Below are 21,734 nucleotides of genomic sequence, written 5' to 3' on the forward strand. Positions count from 1 at the left end.
TTCTCAAGAACTCTGTGGGTCTTGCATTGATTTCCTGGGATTCATTCCATACTCCTTTTGGTCTCCTCAAAATAACATATTCTTATGAGTCCTATTCTTTCCATGTTAGATAAGCCTTTTTTGTTCCACAAATTCCTCATCCTTTACTAGCAGATTCTCTCTCTGGATAATTTGTTCTTCTTGAAAATATTCTCTCCAGTGGCAAGTTGCTCTCCATGTTCTCAGATCACTGGTTAAACTTCTGCTTCTTCATTGTCATAGAAGACAAAACACAAGGAGTTCTGGTTTTCGATCCACAAAATGCCACGTAGTGTTCATTATCATGACTGTGCTGTGGCCCCTGCATTTCTGCCTCTCCAGATCCTGGTGCAGAAGACCAGGAAGTTAGGAACATTTGCTGAAAACAAGAGTGTGTGTGACAGTACTCCCAGCCTTGAGGCTGAATTGCATAATGTTTTAAAATCAGCTTGTAGACACAACACAGAGATAGTTATACTCTGTCATAGTTGAGCCAGTTATAATATTTAGCGAGGATATTTGCCAAAATTAGTTTGCACCTTCTTAGCAAAGGGCCTTGTTAAAAAAATAATCTTACACTGTATTGAGTTATCCAGCAAGATTCAGTCTATCCTGAGGTCTCTGTTGTTGTTCAGTCACTAAATCATGTCCGACTCTTTGCCACCCCATGGCTACAGCATGCCAGGCTCCCCTGTCCTCCGCTATCTCCTGGAGTTTGCTCAAATTTATGTCCACTGAGTCAGTGATACTATCTCTTCCTCTACCACCCTCTTCTTTTACCTTCAGTCTTTCCAAGCATCAGGGTCTTTTCCAATGAGTTGGCTTTTTGCATCAAGTAGACAAAAGTATTGGAGGTTCAACTTCAGTATCAGTCTTTCCAGTGAACATTCAGGGTGAATTTTCTTTAGGATTGACTGGTTTGATCTCCTTGTAGTCCAAGGGACTCTCAAGAGTCTTCCCCAGCACCACTATTCAAGAGCATCAATTCTTTGGTACTCAGCCTTCTTTATTGGAGAAGGGAATGGCAGTCCATTCCAGTATTCTTGCCTGGAGAATCCCATGGACAGAGGAGCCTGGCAGGCTACAGTCCATAGGGTCACAAAGAGTCAGACATGACTGAGTGACTAAGCAGCAGCAGCAGTCTTCTTTAGGTCCAGCTCTCACCTCCATACATGACTAATGGAAAAACCATAGCTTTGACTACACAGGACTTTTGTTGTCTTAGAACTGATTTCCAGTTGATTCTGAAGAATGAACATGCCAGCAGCCCAGACCAGTGCCTTTTCTCAGGCTTTGAACCCTTGGGACTGAAGAAAATTAAATCAGGTGGAAGTCACATGCTCACTTACAAGTAATTTTAAAATGGCAGAGTAGAAGGACATGTGCTCATCTTCTGTGAGAACTCCAAAATTGCAACTCACTGTTGAACTACCGTCGACAGGAGGATGTTGGATACCACCAAAAAAAGATAACACATGTCAAAGGGCAAAGGAGAAGATACAACAAGATGGTAGGAGGGGCGAAGTGGCATTTAGAATCAAACCCAGTACCTGCCAGAGACACTTGGAGGGCTCAAACAAAACTTTGTGTGCACCAGGACCCAGAGGCCCCACAGAGACTGAGCCAGACCTGCCTTTCAGTGTTTGAGTGTCTCCTGCCGAGGCATGGGTCAGCAGTGGCCTACCTGCCACAGGGACAGCGACTCTGGCTGCAGCAGACCTGGGACACGTAGTATGTGGCCTAAGCCCTCTTAGAGGAGGTTACCATTAGCCCCACATAGAGCCACTGAGCAGACGACCCACAAACTGCAGTACTATTATATCAAAGAAATTCTCGCAGTGTTAAAAAAGTTCTAGGACCCACAGCCGATATCCAAACCTGGGGATCTGACAAAGGAACTGAGAACCTCCAGGGAATTTGACTTTGGAGGCCAGTGGGAGTTAATTAACAGAACTTCCACAGGACTGGGGAAACAGACTCGTGGAGGGCACACACAAAACCGTGTGTGCACCAGGACCCAGGAGAAAAGATAAGTGTCCCCACAAGAGACTGAGCCAGACTTTCTTGTGAGTGTCCAGGAGTCTCTGGTGAAGGCATGGGTTAACAGTGGCCTGCTGGGGGTCAGGGGCACTGAATACAACAGTGCCCGCAAAAGTCTTTCTGAAGGAGGTCGCCATTATCGCCATTACCCCTACCATAGTTTGACCTCAACCAAACAAGGAGGGAACACAGCCCCACCAATCAATAGAAAATTGGATTAAAGGTTTGCTGAGCATGGCCCCACCTATCAGAACAAGACACAGATTCCCCCACAGTTAGTCTCTCCATTCAGGAGCTTTCCACTAGCCTCTTATCCTTATCCATTAGAGGGCAGACCAGAATGAAAACCACAGTCATACAAAACTGACCAAACTGATCACATGAATTATAGCCTTGTCTAACTCAATGAAACTATGAGCCATTGCCATGTAGGGCCACCCAAGATGGATGGGTCATGGTGGAGAGTTCTGACAAAACTCTCCAGTGGTCCACTGGAGAAGGGAATGGCAAACCACTTCAGTATTCTTGCCTTGAGAACCCCATGAACAGTATGAAAAGGCAAAAAGACAGGACACTGAAAAACGAGCTCCCCAGATCAGTAGGTGCCCAATATGCTACTGGAGAAGACTGGAGAAATAACTTAAGAAAGAATGAAGAGATGGAGCCAAAGTGAAAACAGTGCCCAGTTGTCAGTGTGACTGGTGATGGAAGTCAAGTCCAATGCTGTAAAGAATATTGCATAGGAACCTGGAATGTTAGGTCCACAAATCAAGGTAAATTGTGTGGATCACGAAAAATTTGTGGATCGCTAAAAACCTGTGGAAAATTCTTCAAGAGATGGGAATACCAGGCCAACTTACCTGCCTCCTGAGAAGTCTGTTTGTAGGTGAGGAAGCAACTGTTAGAACCGGACGTAGAATAACGGACTGGTTCCAAATTGGGAAAGGAGTACGTCAAGCCTGTATATCGTCACCTTGCTTTTCTAACTTATATGCTGAGTATTATCATGCAAAATGCCAGGCTGGATGAAGCACAGCTGGAATCAAGATTGCCAGAAGAAATATTAATAACCTCATATAGGCAAATGACACCATCCTTATGGCAGAAATCGAAGAGGAACTAAATAGACTCTTGATGAAAGTGAAACAGGAGAGTGTAAAGGCTGACTTAAAACTCAACATGTAGAAAAACTAAGATCATGGCATCTAGTCCCATCACTTCATGGCAAATAGATGGGGAAACAATGGAAACAGTGAGAGATTTTATTTTCTTGGGCTCCAAAATCACTGCAGATGATGACTGCAGCTGGGAAATTAAAAGATGTTTGCTCCTTGGAAGAGAAGCTATGACCAACCTAGACAGTATATTAAAAAGCAGAAACATCACTTTACCAATCAAGGTTCATATAATCAAAGGTATGGTTTTTCCAGCAGTTATGTGCATATGTGATATTTGGACTGTAAAGAAGGCTGAGCGCCAAAGAATTGATGATTTTTAACTGTGGTGGTGGAGAAGATGCTGAGTCCCTTGGACAGCAAACAGATCAAATTAGTCAATCCTAAAGAAAATCAATGCTTAATAGTCGTTGGAAGAACTGATGTGGAAGTTGAAGTTCCAATTCTTTTTTTTTTTGAAGCTCCAATTCTTTGGCCACTTGATGTGAAGAGCTGACTCATTGGAAAAGACCTTGATGCTGGGAAAGATTGAGGGCAGGAGGAGAAGGGGGTGACAGCGGATAAGATATTTGGATGGCATCACCGACTCAATGGACATGAATTTGAGCAAACTCCTGGAAATAGTGCAGAACAGGGAAGCCTGGCATGCTGTAGTACATGGGGGAGCAAAGAGTCAAATATGACTTAGTGACTGAACAATAGCAACAGCTGAGTTTGTCATAGCTTTCCTTCCAAGGAACAAGTGACTACACAAGAATAAAGCACACAAACCAGGAATTTCTCAAACCTTGTTAGTCACATACCTGAGAGCTTAGATTTCACACTTCCTTAGTTTCTGAGGAAAATATAGTTTGAATTAGGAGATGGTTTTCTGAGGCCAGAAGTTTCAGTAGGAGCAGAGAATTTAAGTAGAAGTACCCTTTGTATGGCAGAAAGTGAAGAGGAACTAAAAAAAAGCCTCTTGATGAACGTGAAAGAGGAGATTGAAAATGTTGGCTTAAAGCTCAACATTCAGAAAACTAGGATCATGGCATCTGGTCCCATCACTTCATGGGAAATAGATGGGGAAACAGTGGAAGCAGTGTCAGACTTTATTTTTTTGGTCTCCAAAATCACTGCAGATGGTGATTGCAGCCATGAAATTAAAAGATGCTTACTCCTTGGAAGGAAAGTTATGACCAACCTAGATAGCATATTAAAAAACAGAGACATTACTTTGCCAACAAAGGTCCGTCTAGTCAAGGCTACGGTTTTTCCAGTGCTCATGTATGGATGTGAGAGTTGGACTGTGAAGAAAGCTGAGCGCCGAAAAATTGATGCTTTTGAACTGTGGTGGTGGAGAAGACTCTTGAGAGTCCCTTTGACTGCAAGGTGATCCAACCAGTTCATCCTAAAGGAGATCAGTCCTGAATATTCATTGGAAGGACTGATGCTGAAACTGAAACTCCAGTACTTTGGCCACCTCACGCAAAGAGCTGACTCATTGGAAAAGACCCTGATGCAGGGAGGGATTAGGGGCAGGAGGAGAAGAGGATGACAGAGGATGAGATGGCTGGATGGCATCACCGACTCGATGGACATGAGTTTGAGTGAACTCTGGGACTTGGTGATGGACAGGGAGACCTGCCGTGCTGTGATTCGTGGGGTCACAAAGAGTCGAACACGACGGAGTCACTGAATTGACCGACCCTCTGTCTGTGTGTTAAGCATTTTACCACTTTAGAGCTCAGGTTAGTTTTGTAGGACTTGAAGTTTATAACTCTTTGGGGCTCTCATAAGGCAAGTAACACATATATATAGGTCTCTTCTCTGGGCCTTGGAAGGGGGCTTAAGCAGGTGACAGGTCCTGAAGTTGAAATATCATTTGGATCTAGGTAAATCTGCCTGTTGCAGATTTATCTCTGAAGACATTTAAAAAGCTCACCATTATGCTTATTTTGATTGATCTGCTTATCCTGAACCCTGTAGAAGGTGAAAAAGTAGTCTGAGGTTATAGTACAAGTTAGTGATGGCATCTGGAGGGTGGTCCAGGCCTTTTGATTTCCGGTCTAGGGAAAGCCCAGTGAAAAAGAATAGTACTTCCGTTACCTTGAAATGTTTCCAGCTCTGTTTAAATTTTTTCTTCCCCAGTTAGTGACTTTTGCTATCACAAGGCTTTCTGTTATGCAGCTTTCTGCTCATTCATTTCCTTTATATGCCCTTCTCTTCTCCACCCTACTTGGTCAGGCTGGTTGCCAAATACCTAATCCTCAGGAGCCTGCTTTATTTGTTTATTAAATGATGACCTTATCAAGGGTCATTTTTAAGAAAATTATTTTATTATTTTTGGTTGTGCTGGATATTCCTTGCTGCACAGGCTTTTCTCTAGTTGTGGTGAGTGGGGGCTACTCTAGTTGCAGTGTGCAGGCCTCTCGTTATAGTGGCTTCTCTTGTTGTGGAGCACAGGCTCTAGGGCACCTGGGCTTCAGTAATTGCAGCACGTGGGCTCAGCAGTTGCAACTCACGGCCTCTAGAGCACAGGCTTAGTAGTCGTAGCGCACTGGCTTAGTTGCCCTGCAGCATGTGGGATCTTCCCAGACCAGGGATTGAACTTGTGTCTCCTACATTGGCAGGCAGCTTCTTTACCACTGAGCTCCTGGGAATCCCAGGAGCCTGCTTTAGAGTTTACCACATATGTCTATATCCCTAAACAATGTCTTAATTTTTAATTAAATATGAATTAGAATCATACTCTATCATGTTCTTCTGGGACTTGCCTTTTTTACTCAGTATTCTGATCCTCAGATTGATCCAGATTGTTTTGTGTAGTCGTATAGTTGATTCATTTTCATGATTCCATAGGATTGCTTTGTGTGAAGATATGCTGTTTACCCTTTTGACTTTTGAAGGACATTTGGGTTCTAAATAGTTTTTTGCTGTAGCAGACAGTGCTATTATAAGCATTCTTATATATGTCCCTTGGTGTACCTGGCACTAGGACAGTGCCTTGCAACACATCTTTCTTGCTGTATCTAAACACATAATTGTCATCTATTTTATCTCAGTCCTCTGACTTCCCTACTACATTTCTGGCTGGTTGTACCAACCAGCATTGAGATCTCTGGTATGTTGGTCCTCCCTTAATGTTTGCCACTGTGATTGCTTCAAGTTTTGATATCTCCTTGTGTGTAATTTTCTGTGCTTTGCCTCCAAATAAAGTCAGCCACTCTGACAAGCCTGCCCCACTCCCTCATAAGACTTTTTTGCACCATGGAGCTGGAAGAGAGGTAATGTGAATAGCCTCAAGCTAAAATACTCCCAATTTCCACTATTCTTACCAAGTTTCAGTAGAATTCCTTAAATGCATCTGTTTTGTTGTATAACTTTAGTCTGTTACCAGAGTCCTTAACTTTTTGTTTTTGACAGTCAGTCCAGTTTTATGGCTGTTTCCTGGGGAGAGAATTTTCCAGACTCCTTACAGCCATTTCAGAAGTTCCAGCCCTCAGGACTTCTGAAAAGATATTTTCACTTGGTAAAGAACTATAGGTTGACCATTCCTTTCTGGGCTTTACTGATGTTGCTCTACTAAACTGTCTTCTTACATAATGCTTACATTATTTCTGAGCAGAAATCTACTGTCATTCTTATCTTTGTTCCTTTCTATACAAGGTATCTTTTAACTCCAGCTGCTTTGAAGATTTTCTTTCTTTTTATCATAGATATTAAGTGGTTTGATCTTTATGTGACTGCTGTGGTTTGTTGCTTATCCTTGGGATTTATTTAGCTTCATGAATCAATGGATTTAGAGTTTTCCTCAGACTTCAAAACTTTTTGCTCATTATTTCTTCAATTTTTTCCCTTTCCTTCAAGGATTCCAATTACAATACAATCGGCTGCCTAAAGTTGTCTCAACACTCCCTGATTCTCTGTACAATTACTTTTAGTCTTTTTTTCTCTTTGTGTTTTATTTTGCATATTTTCTACATATTTTGATTTACTAGTCTTTTGTTCTGCATTGTTGTTATGAGTTTGTTAAATTATCATTTGTTAAATGGAACACAGGGTGCTGGTTGGTGAGCCAGGTCCAACAAAAGACCACTAAAGAAATTGAAACAGAGAAGCGTATTATTCACAAATCTAGGAGGAAGTACATGGGATGTGCTGATGGGTCACACAGACAAGCAGGGGAGAGGGGACAAGGCAAGGTTAAGGCTAGACCTGAGGTATGTGCCTTTATTAAAGTCTGTGGGTGGAGTGCTTTGAGTTTCCCAGGCTAAGGCCAAACTGGCCCATTCAAACCAAAGAGAGTTTTGGTAAGCTCCAGGGGGGAATGGAGTCAATTGACTATATAAGGGGCACACAAGGGAAAGACACTAAGGATTCAGGGAAGACTTTTGGTGACAAGGGCTGCTGGGAAAGTCTTATTAGGAAGTCACATTTGCTTGTGACTCTGCAGGCTGTTGTGTAGGACATGTGCTTGCTTGAAGACCCTATAGTGTCAGTTTAAGGCCTGTGCAGGCCACTTGGCCATACTAAATGAAATCTGAGGCAACAGTACCACGGAATAGCTAACCTTTCAACAGTTGTCTCATGTCATTAGTCTCACTCAGTGTTTTTTTTTGTCCTTCTCGGGAAGTGTATTTTTCATCTCTAGAAGTTCTATTTAGATCCTTTTTACATCTTTCACGTCTCAAGTTGGCATAGTTCTGTCTTTCCTCTAGCCTTGAACTTATGTGATACAATTATAATAATTGTTATATTTCTCTTCTAGTCTTATCATCTCAGCCTTTCTTTTTAAGCTTTGTCAGGTAGAAGGCAGAGCAGCATTTAGTTTAGAACTAATTTTACCCCAGTTCTGAGGCAGAATCGTTCTGAGAACTCTAGCTGTCATCTCTATAAAGTATGAGGTTTTCCACTGTGGCTGGTAGGAATGGGCAAGGTATGAATTGATATTCATTATTTTACATGGGAATATCCATTTTTTCCTAGCATAATTTGTTGAAAAGACTCTCCTTTTACTTTAAATTGTCTTTGTACCTTTGTTGAATATCAGTTGACTCTACATCTACTATCTTCTTATAAGCCTCAGTGAATGGTTGACACTCAGGCAGCACTTTAATTATTCCTGTAGCAATTTACAGATTCAGTGTATTTTTTCCATCAGACAGAGATTATTTAGCAGTGAGGAGCAGAGATGCTAATACCATTGATGCATAAAGTCTGAGAATTCAGGTGACCAAGCCTTCACCTTCCTATGCTGGGAAGGCCCAGACAGTGGCCATCTGTTTCATTGTGTACCCTCTCATGTATTCCCTTGGGCCAATATGAAGCTGTTGAAGGACACTTTAAAAGAAACTTCTCTATAGTACTGACCATGAATGAATTACACAGCATATACCTACAACATACATAATACCCATAGTTACATGTTACCTATGGTGTGGATGACTCTCAGGGACAGGATGTTGAAAGAAGTAAGCAAGTCACAGAATAAATGTGTATAAAGATTCCATCCATATGAAAGTAAAACAGACAAGACTAAGTCATATATAGTTTATAGATACATTGAAGTATGGTGAAACTGTATAGAATTTGGGTTGTTGGTTTCCTCTGGGTGGAAGAGTGTGTTTGAGGAAGAACACTCAGGAGGCTTCAAAGGCACTAGGAATACTTGATTTCTTAGGCTGAGTGGTGCAATCTAGGCATCAAGGGTTGTTGTTGTTGTTGTTGTTGTTTTGATTTTTTTCTTTAAACCATATGTGTGTACTTCACATACTGTCATACATACAGAATGAAGAGTATGCAGCCATTGCATCATATTTTCCCAGCAGTGATAATGTTCCCTATTTATACAAGCTAGACCACTGGAGGATTTTTATTTGTACAGCCTGTTGTCCGAAGGAGAAAAAGCCAAATTTTTTTCATTAACACTTGGTGTCTTATTTTTCCCTGAGGACTCATTCCTCTCCTGTTAGACTTCTGAGAATGTAGAAGTCAGTCAAAGACAGAGCCCTGATGTAGTCCCCTTGCTCCTTGGGTGCTGAGTGTGAACTTCCTGTTACCTTGAGTTTTCAGACTTGCAGAATAGAGAAGGAATGACAGAACCCATCAAGCAAGGCACCAATGACTGGATAAGAAGACAGGGAGATGGCCTTAGGATTTGGCTCCCCCAGTCACTGAGAAGCCCCTGCAAAGGCATGTCCCATCAGACCACAGTTTGACAGTCATGAGTCCAGAACAGATACCTAAAGTATTACTGCTTCAAGTGGATTGGGATCTGAGAGACCAGGGCACTGGCACTGGACCACCCAGTGATGGGCTTCAGTTATCTCACATGTTACTATTCCCAGAGCAAAGCTAATCGGTACCTGCGACATCAGACAGTCTCTGCACCGGTGCTATAATCAACTCTTGTGTACTGAGTCATTGCCCTGGGTCAGGCACCATAGTGAGTGCTTTTCCATACTGCCTTGTGAATTTCTCCCTTCCTCTTTTCCATTTTGTTTTGAGGCTTCAGAATCTAGAGGGAGAAGTGCTGGAGATGACCTTCCTGAACCACCTCTTTTCCCATCTTCCCAGTGACTACGTGGAATATGCCAACTTTCAGATCTGTGCTCTTTTCTGGAAGCTTTGGAGTGATTTTGAGGTTTGTCCAGGAGGTCTTTAAGTGGTACTTGTTCCTAAGAAGCTTCACATTAGAGATACATAAGTAGACAGTGAGTCCAGGACATGGAAGAGCCAAGATACTAAGCAGTAGGTGGGGAACAGTTTCTACCTGATTACACCTGTTGATCCCTCTTTTCTCTGTAAACAGTAGGTAAAGCCATCTTGTGGCTGGAGTTTATGAAGTTGTGGTGTTAGGAGGAGAGTGCTGAGGGCTTTGGCCATGCCCTGGAGGAGTTGGTGGACAGAGGTAGCAATGGCGGGACTGCCAGACAGCGCTTGAGGGCTTTTTGAGATTGAGGAAGCAGAGAAGGTACCTCATCCAATTAGCAACAGATGGGCTGTGGAGAGAGCAAAGGTGAAGGAAAAATGTAAGAGAACTAAAGTGGCCAGCATGGTACAGTGTCCTGCATCAGACAAACCTGTGTTCTGTTCTTGTCTCCACTAACAAGTAGTTCTATGACTTTTGGGAAGATCTCTCTAAACTTTGAGTTTCCCCATCAATTCTCTAAGAATACTATTACCTCCCAATAGTCGTTGCAAAGATGGAAAACTATAATGTGTATGACATGCTATGAGTAAAATCTGTTCCCATGCCTGTCCCTGTGAATCAGCCCTGGGTGTAGGTGAGAGAAAAGTCAGAAATTTTTGAGCAGTAAGAGAAAATGAGGGAACCAAAGGCTTTGAAGGCTCAGTGACAACACAGAATGAGGTTTGGTGAGTGAGATAGTTAAAAGGATGATGCCATACTGTAGTCAGAGATTAGGTTCTGGAGCTGAAGATTTCAGTAGTTAAGACATTCTGGGTGCTGCTTTACTGCTGTGGAGCTGGGATTGAGGAGCCACAAGGCCAGATCTCTGAGAGGGAAAAGGAGTATTGGCTTCGGAAAAGAACACTGTGAGCACATTCAGAAGCTATTTAAAGTGTTGTGGCATAGTTAAGAGGGCAGTAGATGTGAGCAGTAAAGGAAAGGAGTGGCTTGAGTCTCTAAGGGAGTGAAAGTATTGTGCCAGAGGGGAAGGGAATGATTTGGGAACAGCAGTGACAAACCTTGGTTTGAGTGCAGGATGAGGCTGGGGCATGAGGAACCTCCACTCAGGAGAGCCATAGGGCAAGATTATGTGTAGGTGAGGCTAGGTTCTACTTGTTAGTGGTGGGAACCTTATTGGACTTGAACCATTGAGTGCTTTGCACTGGGCTGGCTGGTAAGAATATTAGTTCCCTCTGACTAGTCATCTAGTTTTTCAGTTGATATTCAGATTTCAAAGCTTCCTCTTGTACCTAAAAACTGCGTCTACCTCTCGCATTCCTCCCCACACCTCATTAATACATACACACAAGCACACATACTCACTAGGTCCCTCTGTGCCTCCTGAAACCCCACCTCCTCAGGAAACCTTCAAAACTTGGCCTTTGCGCTTTATATCATTATAGCCTTCCAAAGCTTTGGGGCTAACTTTTTAGAACTACAGCTCAAGGAATCAATCCCTTTTCTTAGTCTCATGTCCTCTGCTTGGAAAAAAAGTGAAAGTGAAGTCACTCAGTTGTATCCAATTCTTTGCAACCCCATGGACTATAGCCTACCAGTCTTCTCCATCCATGGGGTTTTCCAGGCAAGAGTACCGGAGTGGGTTGCCTTTTCCTTCTCCAGGGGATTTTCCCAATCCAGAGATCAAACCCGGGTCTCCCGCATTGCAGGCAGATGCTTTATCCTCTGAGCCACCAACTCTGCCTTAGCAGTAAGATATTGGTGCTATTCCCTTAGCCTTGCCTTGAGCTCTAAGAAACACTGTCTCTTCTCTGTGAAAGCTTGAAAAGAAAGGCTATTACAGGAACAGGAAGGATCCAACTTGGACCAGTTCCAGAGAACAACTTCACCTACTGGTCTTATGGGTGCCCTGGTTGTGTCATTTGGGTCTCCAAAGCAAGTCCAGGCCCAGCCTTAATCCTTGTCACCTTAGTAGTCCATCATTTCTGTGTTCTACTCAGTAGGACCTGTATTGAGCTGCTTTGTAACCTTGGCTACCTAGGAAGCAAGCAGCTCTCCTTAAATCTGAATTCTTGTCATAAGAAACCCACACTCAGTGTCTATGTCCCACCCATCTTGTTTTTGGGAATTACAGGACAGCAGCCTCCAGTGTCTGTAGAACACACTTATTGCCTAACTCACATGTTCCTATGCTGGCAAGGGGCCCTTCAGCACCCTTCATCAGTCCTAAACAGTTGAGGCCACAGTGCTCTTTCTTGGGCCTTAAGTGAGAGATGTGGTCTCTTCGGAGCTGAGCCAGCTTCTGCCAAAATAGAAGAAAGGAGCATCTGTAAACTTAGTAATGGAGCAGACATAACAAAGTCTTTTTTCATATATTTTTCTGGAAGACACCCATATGTGAATGTGAATTTTGCTTCACTCCATCAGCTGGTAGCTTATTCACTTGTTGTTTCTCTGATTCTTACACAAAGACTATATCTCATACCTCATTTCTCTCTGAGGCCCTCAGAGGGTATATGGCTTTCTCAGAGCAGAGGGCTCAGCATAAAGATTGTTTTTATTTTTTTTATATATATATATTATTGAAGTATAGATGACTTACAGTGTTTCAGGTGCACAGCAAGGTGATTCAGTTATACAAATATACATAGATTATTTTTGAAATTATTTTCCATCATAGATTATTACAAGATATTGACTATGGTTCCCTATGCTGTACAGTAAACCTTTGTTGCTTATTGCACATCTATTTTTTAATTAGAAATCTAGCATTCTATTCATACTAACTCAAACAAGTGGAATCAAAATGTCAAAATTTTTTTAGTTAGGCAAAACCTCATCAGTTTTCTAAAATATTATACATATTTATATATATGTATACAAAAGCTTTTCTACTACACTTGATAAAGGCTTGAGAAAGAACATTTAAAAAAAGATGGAGAAATTGGAGAAAAGAATGAATGAAATGGAAGCACTGAATATGAAATAGAAAAAGTGAAACAAACTAGATAGTAGTAAAAGATCATCATACAGTCCAGTTGTTTTTAAACATGACTGCTCATTAGAAACATATCTGGAGTTCTGGAGGAAAAAAACAATACCTGAGCCATTTTATTTTTCAGAATATTTCAGGATAATTCTAATATGCATCTGGATTTTAAAAAGTGATTACAGGTTTTTCTGTTAGATCCTAGTTTTGGTGATACAGAGTTCTATTATTTTTCTGTTGATCGATCATGATATAATGGTATTGAGTAATAGTTAAATAATCACAACAGTAAAAAACATTTATCAGTTTTCACAATCAATAGCCAGACAAAAAACAAAAGATAATTATAATTGCAAGCCATAATGTGAACATGATTAACTTAACAATATAAAATAATTACATAGTATTTGGGGGGTCAAACAGAGTAATGTGGTAAGTGTAAGTGCATCCATGTCCATTTTTTCATCCAGCCAGCCAGTCTATGTCTTTTGGTTGGTGCATTTAATCCACTTACATTTAAGGTGATTATAGATATGTATGATCCTATTACCGTTTTCTTAATTGTTTTGGGTTTATTTTTTGTAGGTCTTTTCCTTCTCTTATGTTTCCTGCCTAGAGAAGTTCCTGTAGCATTTGTTGTAAAACTGGTTTGGTGGTGCTGAATTCTCTTAATTTTTGCTTGTCTGGAAAGTTTTTGATTTCTCTTCGTCAAATCTGAAGGAGAGTCTTGCTGGGTAGAGTATTCTTGATTGTATGTTCTTCCCTTTCATCACTTTAAAATATGTCATGCCATTCCCTTCTGGCTTGTAGAGTTTCTGTTGAGAAATCAGCTAATAGCCTGATGGGAGTTCCCTTGTATGTTATTTGCTATCCTTCCCTTGTTGCTTTTAATATATCATCTCTGAAAAAAAAAAAAAATATATATATATATCATCTCTGTCTTTAGTTTCTGTCATTTTGATTACTGTGTATCTCAGTGTGTTCCTCCTTGGGTTTATCCTTCCTGGGACTCTCTCTGTTTCCTGGACTTGGTTGACTGTTTCCTTTCCCATGTTTGGGAAGTTTTCAGCTATTATCTCTGCAGATACTTTCTCAGGTTCTTTCTCTCTTCTCCTTCTAGGACCACTATAATGCAAATGTTGGTGTGTTTAATGTTGTCCCAGAGGTCTCTTAGGCTGTCTTCATTTCTTTTCATTCTTTTTTCTGTATTCTGTCCTGTAGCAGTGATTTCCACCATTCTGTCCTCCAGGGCATTTATCCATTCTTCTGCCTCAGTTATTCTGCTATTGATTCCTTCTAGCTTATTATTCATCTCTGTTTGTTCTTTAGTTCTTCAAGGTCTTTGGTAAACATTTTTTGCACCTTCTCAATCTTTGTCTCCATTCTTTTCCTAAGACCCTGGATCATCTTCACTATCATTTTTCTGAATTCTTTTTCTGGAAGGTTGCCTATCTCCACTCATTTAGTTGTTTTTCTGGGATTTTATCTTGTCCCTTCATCTGGAACATAACTTTCTGCTTTTGCATCGTGATTAACTTTCTGGAATATGTTTTTGTTTTAGCTGCTGTGAGACTGTGCTTCTTGCTTCTTCTGTCTGCCCTCTGATGAGGTTAAGTGTCTTGTATAAACTTCCTGATGGTAGGGACTGGTGATGAGAAAAACTGTCTTGCTCTGGTGGGCAGGGCCTTGCCCAGTAAAGCTTTAATCCAATTATCTGCTGATGGGTGGGGTTGCACTCCCTCCCTGGTAGTTGTTTGGGCTGAGGCAACATAGCCCTGGGGTCTACAGCCTCTATGGTATAGTTAATGGTGAACCCCAAGGGAGTTTACACCAAGGGGGACCTTCCAGTGCCCCTGTCCCTGTGGCGAGCCCATGCTGACCCATGCTTCCACAAGAGGCCCTCCAACACTAGCAGGTAGTTTTGCTTCAGCCTCCTATGGGGTCACTGCTCCTCTCCTCTGGGTCTTGGTATGTGCAAAATTTTGTTTATGCCATCCACAACTGGGGTCTCTGTTTCCCCCAGTCCTGTGGAAGGCCTGTAATCAAATCCTTCTGGCCCTCAAGGCCAGATTCCCTGGGGGTTCCTGGTTCCTTTTTCAGATCCCTAGGCTGGGAAGTCTGACCTGAGGTTCAGAACCTTCACAATGGTGCAAGAACTTCTTTGGTATTATTTTTCCCCAGCCTGTGAGTCACCAACCTGGCAGGTATGGGATTTGATTTTATCATGATTGCACCCCTCATACCGTCTTGGTGGGCTTTTTTGTCTTCGGATGTGGGGTATCTTTTTTTGGTGGGTTCCAGCGTCCTCCTGTTAATAGCTATTCAACAGCTAGTTGCAATTTTGGTGCTCTCGGCAGAAGGAGATGAGCACACGTCCTACTCCACCATCTTTAACCAGAAGCTTAAGATTGTTTAACTTAAGCACTGCAGAAGATCTCGTTACCACTCTGGCTTGCCCTAGGACCTGCAGGAAGAACACTATGATACTGGCCACTAGAATCCAGCCCTCGGAGCTCTGACCAGCTCTCTTTTCCTTCCAGGCAAAATACATTTCTTCTCTAATGGCCTTCTGTTTTCTGATCGTCATCACGGAAATATCATCATTTCCAAGGACCACATGAATTCCATTTTGTTCTATGATGGGGTAGGTGTTTTACAATCCAAGTTTTGATGTTCAGAAAGATACTCACACTTCTGAGGGAAAAATCAAATAACTCCCTGTCTCTCCTCTATCACTGCAGGTCAGTGGGTTAGGAAACAGCACTGCCCTTGAGGCAGGCAAGCAGGCAGGGAAGTCATGGAGAGAGAAGCTCTTGTCAGCCTCATCAACCCTGCTGCTTTGTAAAGGAGTTAAGTAGAAAGGACTTCTTGGTCAAGAGGGCCAGCAGCTAACATGCCCAATTAACTTATCCCAGAGAAGACCAGCTGAAGTTGGCCTCCAGTAACCCTTCACAGATGGCCTCCAACCCAGAGACACAAAGACTCACCCACTTAAGAACTGGAAAGAAACAGCTTCCTTTGACATTGTTGGGGTTTCACTAAGTCGTTAACATGAGAAAGAATTATGAGAAAGCCTGAAAGGAAGAGAAATAACTAATTTTCTCCTTGAAGGCTTAGTTCTGCCCCCTCTCATACTCAGAGTTGACCTCCAGCTCTATGAAAGTTCCACTCCCAGAACCATCCTTTAATTCTAGTCTGCAGCAACAGTTCCCGCTTCGCTTGTGGAGATGTGGGTAGCTATGAGTTTTCCCCTGCCTGTACTCTCTGGCCAGGGCACAGCTCATCATAGTGCCACACCAGAGCAGAGGGCAGGCTCTCCACCCTGCATAGTCTCAGCCTCAAAACCAGCCTGGTTGGGAGCCGGGAAAGAGATCCGGTGAAGTGGTTTGGTCAGATAGCTTTGAAAATAAATTCTGTTAGCAAGTTAGAAAGAGTTATTTCTTCCATGTAGAACCTGCTTCCTTAAAGGCTGTTCAAAAATGTAGGCAGACCATCCAGGCGGATTAGGTGGTCCTATTAGGTGAAAGCTTTAATTTTAGGTTAAAGAGTCTTCCAACATCAGGAAAGAAAGGATGAATCTTAAGTGCTGGGATAATAAATTACTTCATTTTGGGTTGGGGGCTGGATTTTAACTCACATCAAAAGTCAAAATGAACTTCTGCGAGAAGTAAAATATTTTAAAATTTCAAAAGTAAAATATAGCTATAAATTATTTTCTTATGGTGAGAGCTTTTAAAAATTTATTGTTTATTTTATATTGTATAGTTTTTTTTACAGTTTACAGTAGTTTCAGGTGTACAGCAAAGTGATTCAGTTGTATACTGCATATATCCATTCTTTTTCAGATTCTGGTAACTTTTAAGATCTACTCTCTTAGACATCTGTGTTATTAAATGGTCACCACAGCAAGTCCAGTTAAGAAGAATATAAAAAGGAATATTGATTAAATCTTTAGGGACAGGAAGACTTTCTAATCTTAAGCTTAGAAATCACTTAAGAAATTCTAAAGAAAAAGTTTGTCAGATTTTACCACTTAAGGATTTTTTCAATTTTTGCTGATGGTTTATTGAAGTATACTTTAAATGCAATTAACTAGCTACAAGAACTTAGTGTACAACACAGGGAATGTAGCCAATATTTTATAATAACTATAAATGAATTATAACCTTTAAAAATTGTGAATCCCTATGTTGTACATCTGAATTTATATAGTATTGTACATCAACTATATCTTAAAAAAGCATGTAAAACATCTAATACTCTTATATTGATTGCATTTAAATTAATATTTTAGATATGTTAGATTAAATAAAATATACATACATACAATTAACTGTATCCATTTAAAGTTTTGACAGATGTATATACTCATGAAACCACCAGCACAGTCAAGATAACAGATTTTTGTCATGCCCGACACTCCCAAAAGTTTTCTAATACCTTTTTGTAGATCATATTTCTCCCCAACTTCTGGCTTCAGGCAACCGCTTACTAGCTTTCTGACATTGTAGATTAGTTTGCACTTTCTAAAATGTTATATGAATGGACATGATACATTCTGAACCCTTTTGAGTCTGGCATTTTTCACTCAGCATGGTTTTTAAGGTTCATCAGTGTTGTGTGTATCAATAGTTTTTCCTTTTTACTGCTTTATTGATGAGTAGTATTCCATTGTATAGATAAGAGCATAAAGTTTATCAGACTAATAATTTAAATCTCTACAAAATATTCAAAGCAAAAGCACAAACCAAGAAAACCATTTTTAGTGATTTAAAAAAAAAAGAGTTAATATTTCATTTCTGTGACAATCTCTGTCTTTATCAACATGAAAGCACTGAGTGCCAAATCATGGGTATTCAGAGGACCTGAGGTTAGTTAACAGATATGTGGAAGCACATCAGATACAGCTTTACACTACCATGTATAACAGTAAATTAGTAAAGAGTAGATAAAAGGTACAGTAGACAAAAGGTGAAGTGGAATTGATAATATGGAATGTCCAGTCATAGTGGTGCGCTAAGCGGGGAGTGGGATGCAATCTTTGAAAATGCTGACACTAGATAGTTTACAACAACATGATAGATACTAATGGTAAATTAAGTTTTAAAAGCAAGATACGGAGCTGTAAAAGTAAGTATGACTTCCCAATCATAAAAAAAGGAGTCAGTGAATGAACAGGAACAGAAGACTAGAAGGAAAAGTACAAAATGTTAGCTGTAGTTGAAGTTGAGTGATGGGACTTTGGATTAATATTTTAAACCTTTTTTCTGTATTCTATATATTTTTCTCAAATTTTTATTTAATGAATGTGACTTTCATTATGAAAACTTAAATATTAAACTCTTGCCTCTAATAATCAGAAACAAGACAAAAATACTTGTTTTTGCCATGTCTATTCAACATGGTGTTGGAAGTCCTAGTGAGAATAAGTGAGGCAAGAAAAAGAGATGAGGCATTTAATTTGGCAAAAAAAGAAGTAAAATTAACTCTCTTCATGGATGACATGCTTTATATGTAGAAATTTCTTAAGACTACATACACAAACTATTAGAATTAATAAATTTACCAACATTTCAGAATAGAAAATAAACAGTTAAAAAAAGTTGCATTTCCATACCCCGCTTTGAATAATCTGAAAAGGTTCTTAAGAAAACAATTTCAATAAATTTAACTGAGGAATTGAAAGATTTAAACACCAAAACCCACAAAGCATTGCTGAAAGAAATTAAAGAAGACCTACGTAAATGGTAAGACATCCCATGTTCATGGATTGGAAGACTTAATATTATTAAAATAACAGTACTACCCAAAGCAACCTATAGATTTCTATTGAAATCTCAATGGCATTTTTTGAGGAAATGAAAAAATCCCATCTTGAAATTCTTATGAAATCTCAGGGAAAACCCCACCCCATCCCCTTCCCAAATAGTCAAAGCAATCTTTAAAAGGAGAAAGTTGAGGACTTCCCTGGTGGTTCAGTGGTAAAGAATCCGCTTGCCAATGAGGGAGACATGGGTTCAATCCCTGGTCCAGGAAGACCCCACATGCCTTGGAGCAACTTTTGAGCCTTGCTCTAGAGTCCGGGAATCGCAATTCCTGAGCCCTCTCGCTGCAACTGCTGAAGCCTAAGTGCCATAGAGCCCGTGGTATTGGCATAAGATCAGATGTATAGACCAGTGGAACAGAATAGAGAACTCCCAAAGAAAGTCTTCCATATATGGTCAAAGGTTTTCAACAAAGGTGCCAAGATCATTCAGTTAAAAAAGACTTTTTAACTTTGTCTTTTCAACAAACAGTGCTGGGAAAGCTGGATGCATGCCTGCGTGCTAAGTTGCTTCAATTGTGTCTGACTCTCTGCAACCCTATGGACTATGTAGCCTGCCAGACTCCTCTGTCCATGGATTTTTCCAGGCAGGATTAAGCAACAGTTTCTTGAATTTGACACCAAAAGCATAGACAACAAAAGAAAAATATATATAAATTGGATTTTATTAAGTCCAATTTAAAACTTCTCCGCATCAAAAGACACTATCAAGAATGTGAAAAGCAACTCACAAAATGGGAGAAAATATTTGCAAATCATTTGTCTGATATGGGACTAATACCCTAGAAAGAGAGATAATATTTTCAGTTCAGGAGAAAAGACCGTGTACTTACCATGTCTCCTAAAACCGGGTGTTGGCAGGAACTTCTGTAATTGAATCCCAGTGAACCACACAATGTGAAAATAATTGGACTGACATTCACTGTATGTGTTCTGACATTAGATGTAAGGGCTAAATTCATGCACAATGGCTTTTCTCAGTGATGTTCCCTCTCTTTCTCTTCAGGATTCCACCAGTATTGTTGCTGCCCTTCTGATAGACTTCAAAAGTTCATTGCTTCCCCATCTTCCAGTTCATTTCCATGGATCAAGCAATTCTCTGATGATTGCCCTTTTCCCCAAATCCAAGATATACCAAACATTTTACTCAGAGGTAACATCAATCATTATTCAGCAAAACAGTTACTACCCTTTTTCCTAGCAATTTAATTGGTATGGCAGTGTCTTACGGCTAACACTGAGGTGATGAGAGGGAGAGTTGGGAAGGGCTGATGTGAGTGTGGCTGCTCCTAATCTCTTTGTGTCATGGAATAGGTCTCTTGCCATTAAAAGATGAGAACCTAAAGGAACTGAACAGAAGGCTTTTTAGTTTCTAAGAAAAATCTTCCTTTTTGCTAATTAGACTCATTTCCCTGTTAGCTACTTTATTGAGTTGTTAGGCCCTCCCGATTGGATTAGAGCTTTCTGTGCTGTGCTGTGCTAAGTCGCTCAGTCGTGTCTGACTCTTCGCGACCCCATAGGCTGTAGCCCATCAGGCTCCTCTGTCTATGGGTATTCTCTAGGCAAGAATACTGGAATGGGTTGCCATGCCCTCCTCCAGAGCTTCCTACCCCACCCCAAAATATCCTTCTTCATGGTTCATAGGCCCTGCCCTTGTGAGTGGTTCCACCTGGCAGGCTGCACACCCTAGGTTGTCAGCACAGATTGCATGAGTGAGGGAGCTCACCAAGAACTACATAGCTTACTAGAGACCAAGCAATAACCAGAGTCATACAAATGGTCAGTCTCGTTCTGGTGGAAATGCTTGGAAAGGTGTGATTCAGCAGTGTTAGAGGGGATAGTCCCTCCCTCAGTACAGATACACAGAACATGAAAGAGGCAAGAACCAGCCTTGGCTCCAGAGTGGCTTTTAGGGCCAATCTGTGCCTCCGCCTTACTGCCAGCTGATCCTTTTACCTCCTTGTGCTTGTCTTTTCATTGTAGGAACCTAGAGATTCTCTTCAGCCATTCCTCTGCCTTTAGGCAGGAGTTGCTTGAACTGCTCCTGTCTGGCCCTGTCACCAGGGAAGAACGTGCCCCTGCTGCCAGAACAGTATTACGTGATACCCTCCTCTGTGTTTCCTGTTCTCTTAAGGAGCAGAATCCCTGGGAGAGGAACTCAGAAAGAAATTCTAGTTTGTAAAAATACAGAACAGAATTGCTTCAGGCCTCTATTTTTGAAACAAACTTGTTTGTTATGATGGTTTTTCTCTGTACTGACAGTCTAGATTTTCAACAGCCATCAAATCCCCATGTGGGTTCCATATCCTGTTGTTGGGTTTAAAGTGTTCTTTGCTCTAATTCTGTTTTGTTTAGGTCTTCTCCCCCTGGCAACAGCAGACTAACTCAGGGCTGTCTTTAAAAGTGATCCAGGAAGATGGATTATCTGTGGAACAAAAGAGATTGTAAGTGGCTGCCTTCAGTGTTTATGCTAGCTTCCCTAGGCTGTGTGTGTCTGCTGTCTCTGCAGGATGACTTGCATTATGTAACACAGGAGTCCTGGCTTCTGAAAGGGCCAACACAGTCATTTCTATGCTGCCAGTTTGCAGGTAGTCAGTGCTCTGAGGAAACAGAAGTCAAGACAGGTGAAATCCACCAAGAATCAGAAAACTGTAGTGTTACAAAGGTTTCAGGCTAAGCTTTCTTTGTGGGCAAACCAGTCATCCTTCATTAACACCGAATTTTGCTTAAGTCAGTGAGATGCTTCTTTTCAAAGTGTTGTCTCTGTCACAGGAGTTTGGCTTAAAAATATCAGAACCAGTTATGTAAAGTATGTGTGCTGTAGGGAGATGGAATTCTAATCTGTGAACCTTTGATATTCCAGACACTCCAGGGCACAGAAGCTCTTCATTGTCCTGAGCCATTCTGCTGGGGAGAAACAGAGTCCTCTAAAGCTACTCTCAGCTAAACTCCCAGAGCTCAATGGGTGAGCTCTGTTTTTCTGTTTCTTTTAATGTATCAGAACTCTCGGTGTTGGTGCTTTCTAAGCTCCATTTTCTTTCTTTATAGCTTCTTAAG

General features: G+C 41.1%; 1 protein-coding gene across 5 annotated transcripts in view; it reads left to right on the top strand.

Annotated features, from left to right (window-relative positions):
* Positions 1-21,734, top strand: part of DNAAF9 (dynein axonemal assembly factor 9) — a 173,895-nt gene that overhangs the window by 106,749 nt on the left and 45,412 nt on the right. For all 5 annotated transcript variants that reach the window (XM_065921521.1, XM_065921522.1, XM_065921523.1 and 2 more), the window contains 4 exons: positions 15,394-15,497; positions 19,684-19,830; positions 21,033-21,121; positions 21,541-21,642. In XM_065921521.1, coding sequence (XP_065777593.1) covers positions 15,394-15,497; positions 19,684-19,830; positions 21,033-21,121; positions 21,541-21,642 — 442 coding nt within the window. The remainder of the gene's footprint in view (positions 1-15,393; positions 15,498-19,683; positions 19,831-21,032; positions 21,122-21,540; positions 21,643-21,734) is intronic.

The sequence above is a fragment of the Muntiacus reevesi genome, chromosome 2 (genome assembly GCF_963930625.1).
Source record: "Muntiacus reevesi chromosome 2, mMunRee1.1, whole genome shotgun sequence".
NCBI lineage: Eukaryota > Metazoa > Chordata > Mammalia > Artiodactyla > Cervidae > Muntiacus > Muntiacus reevesi.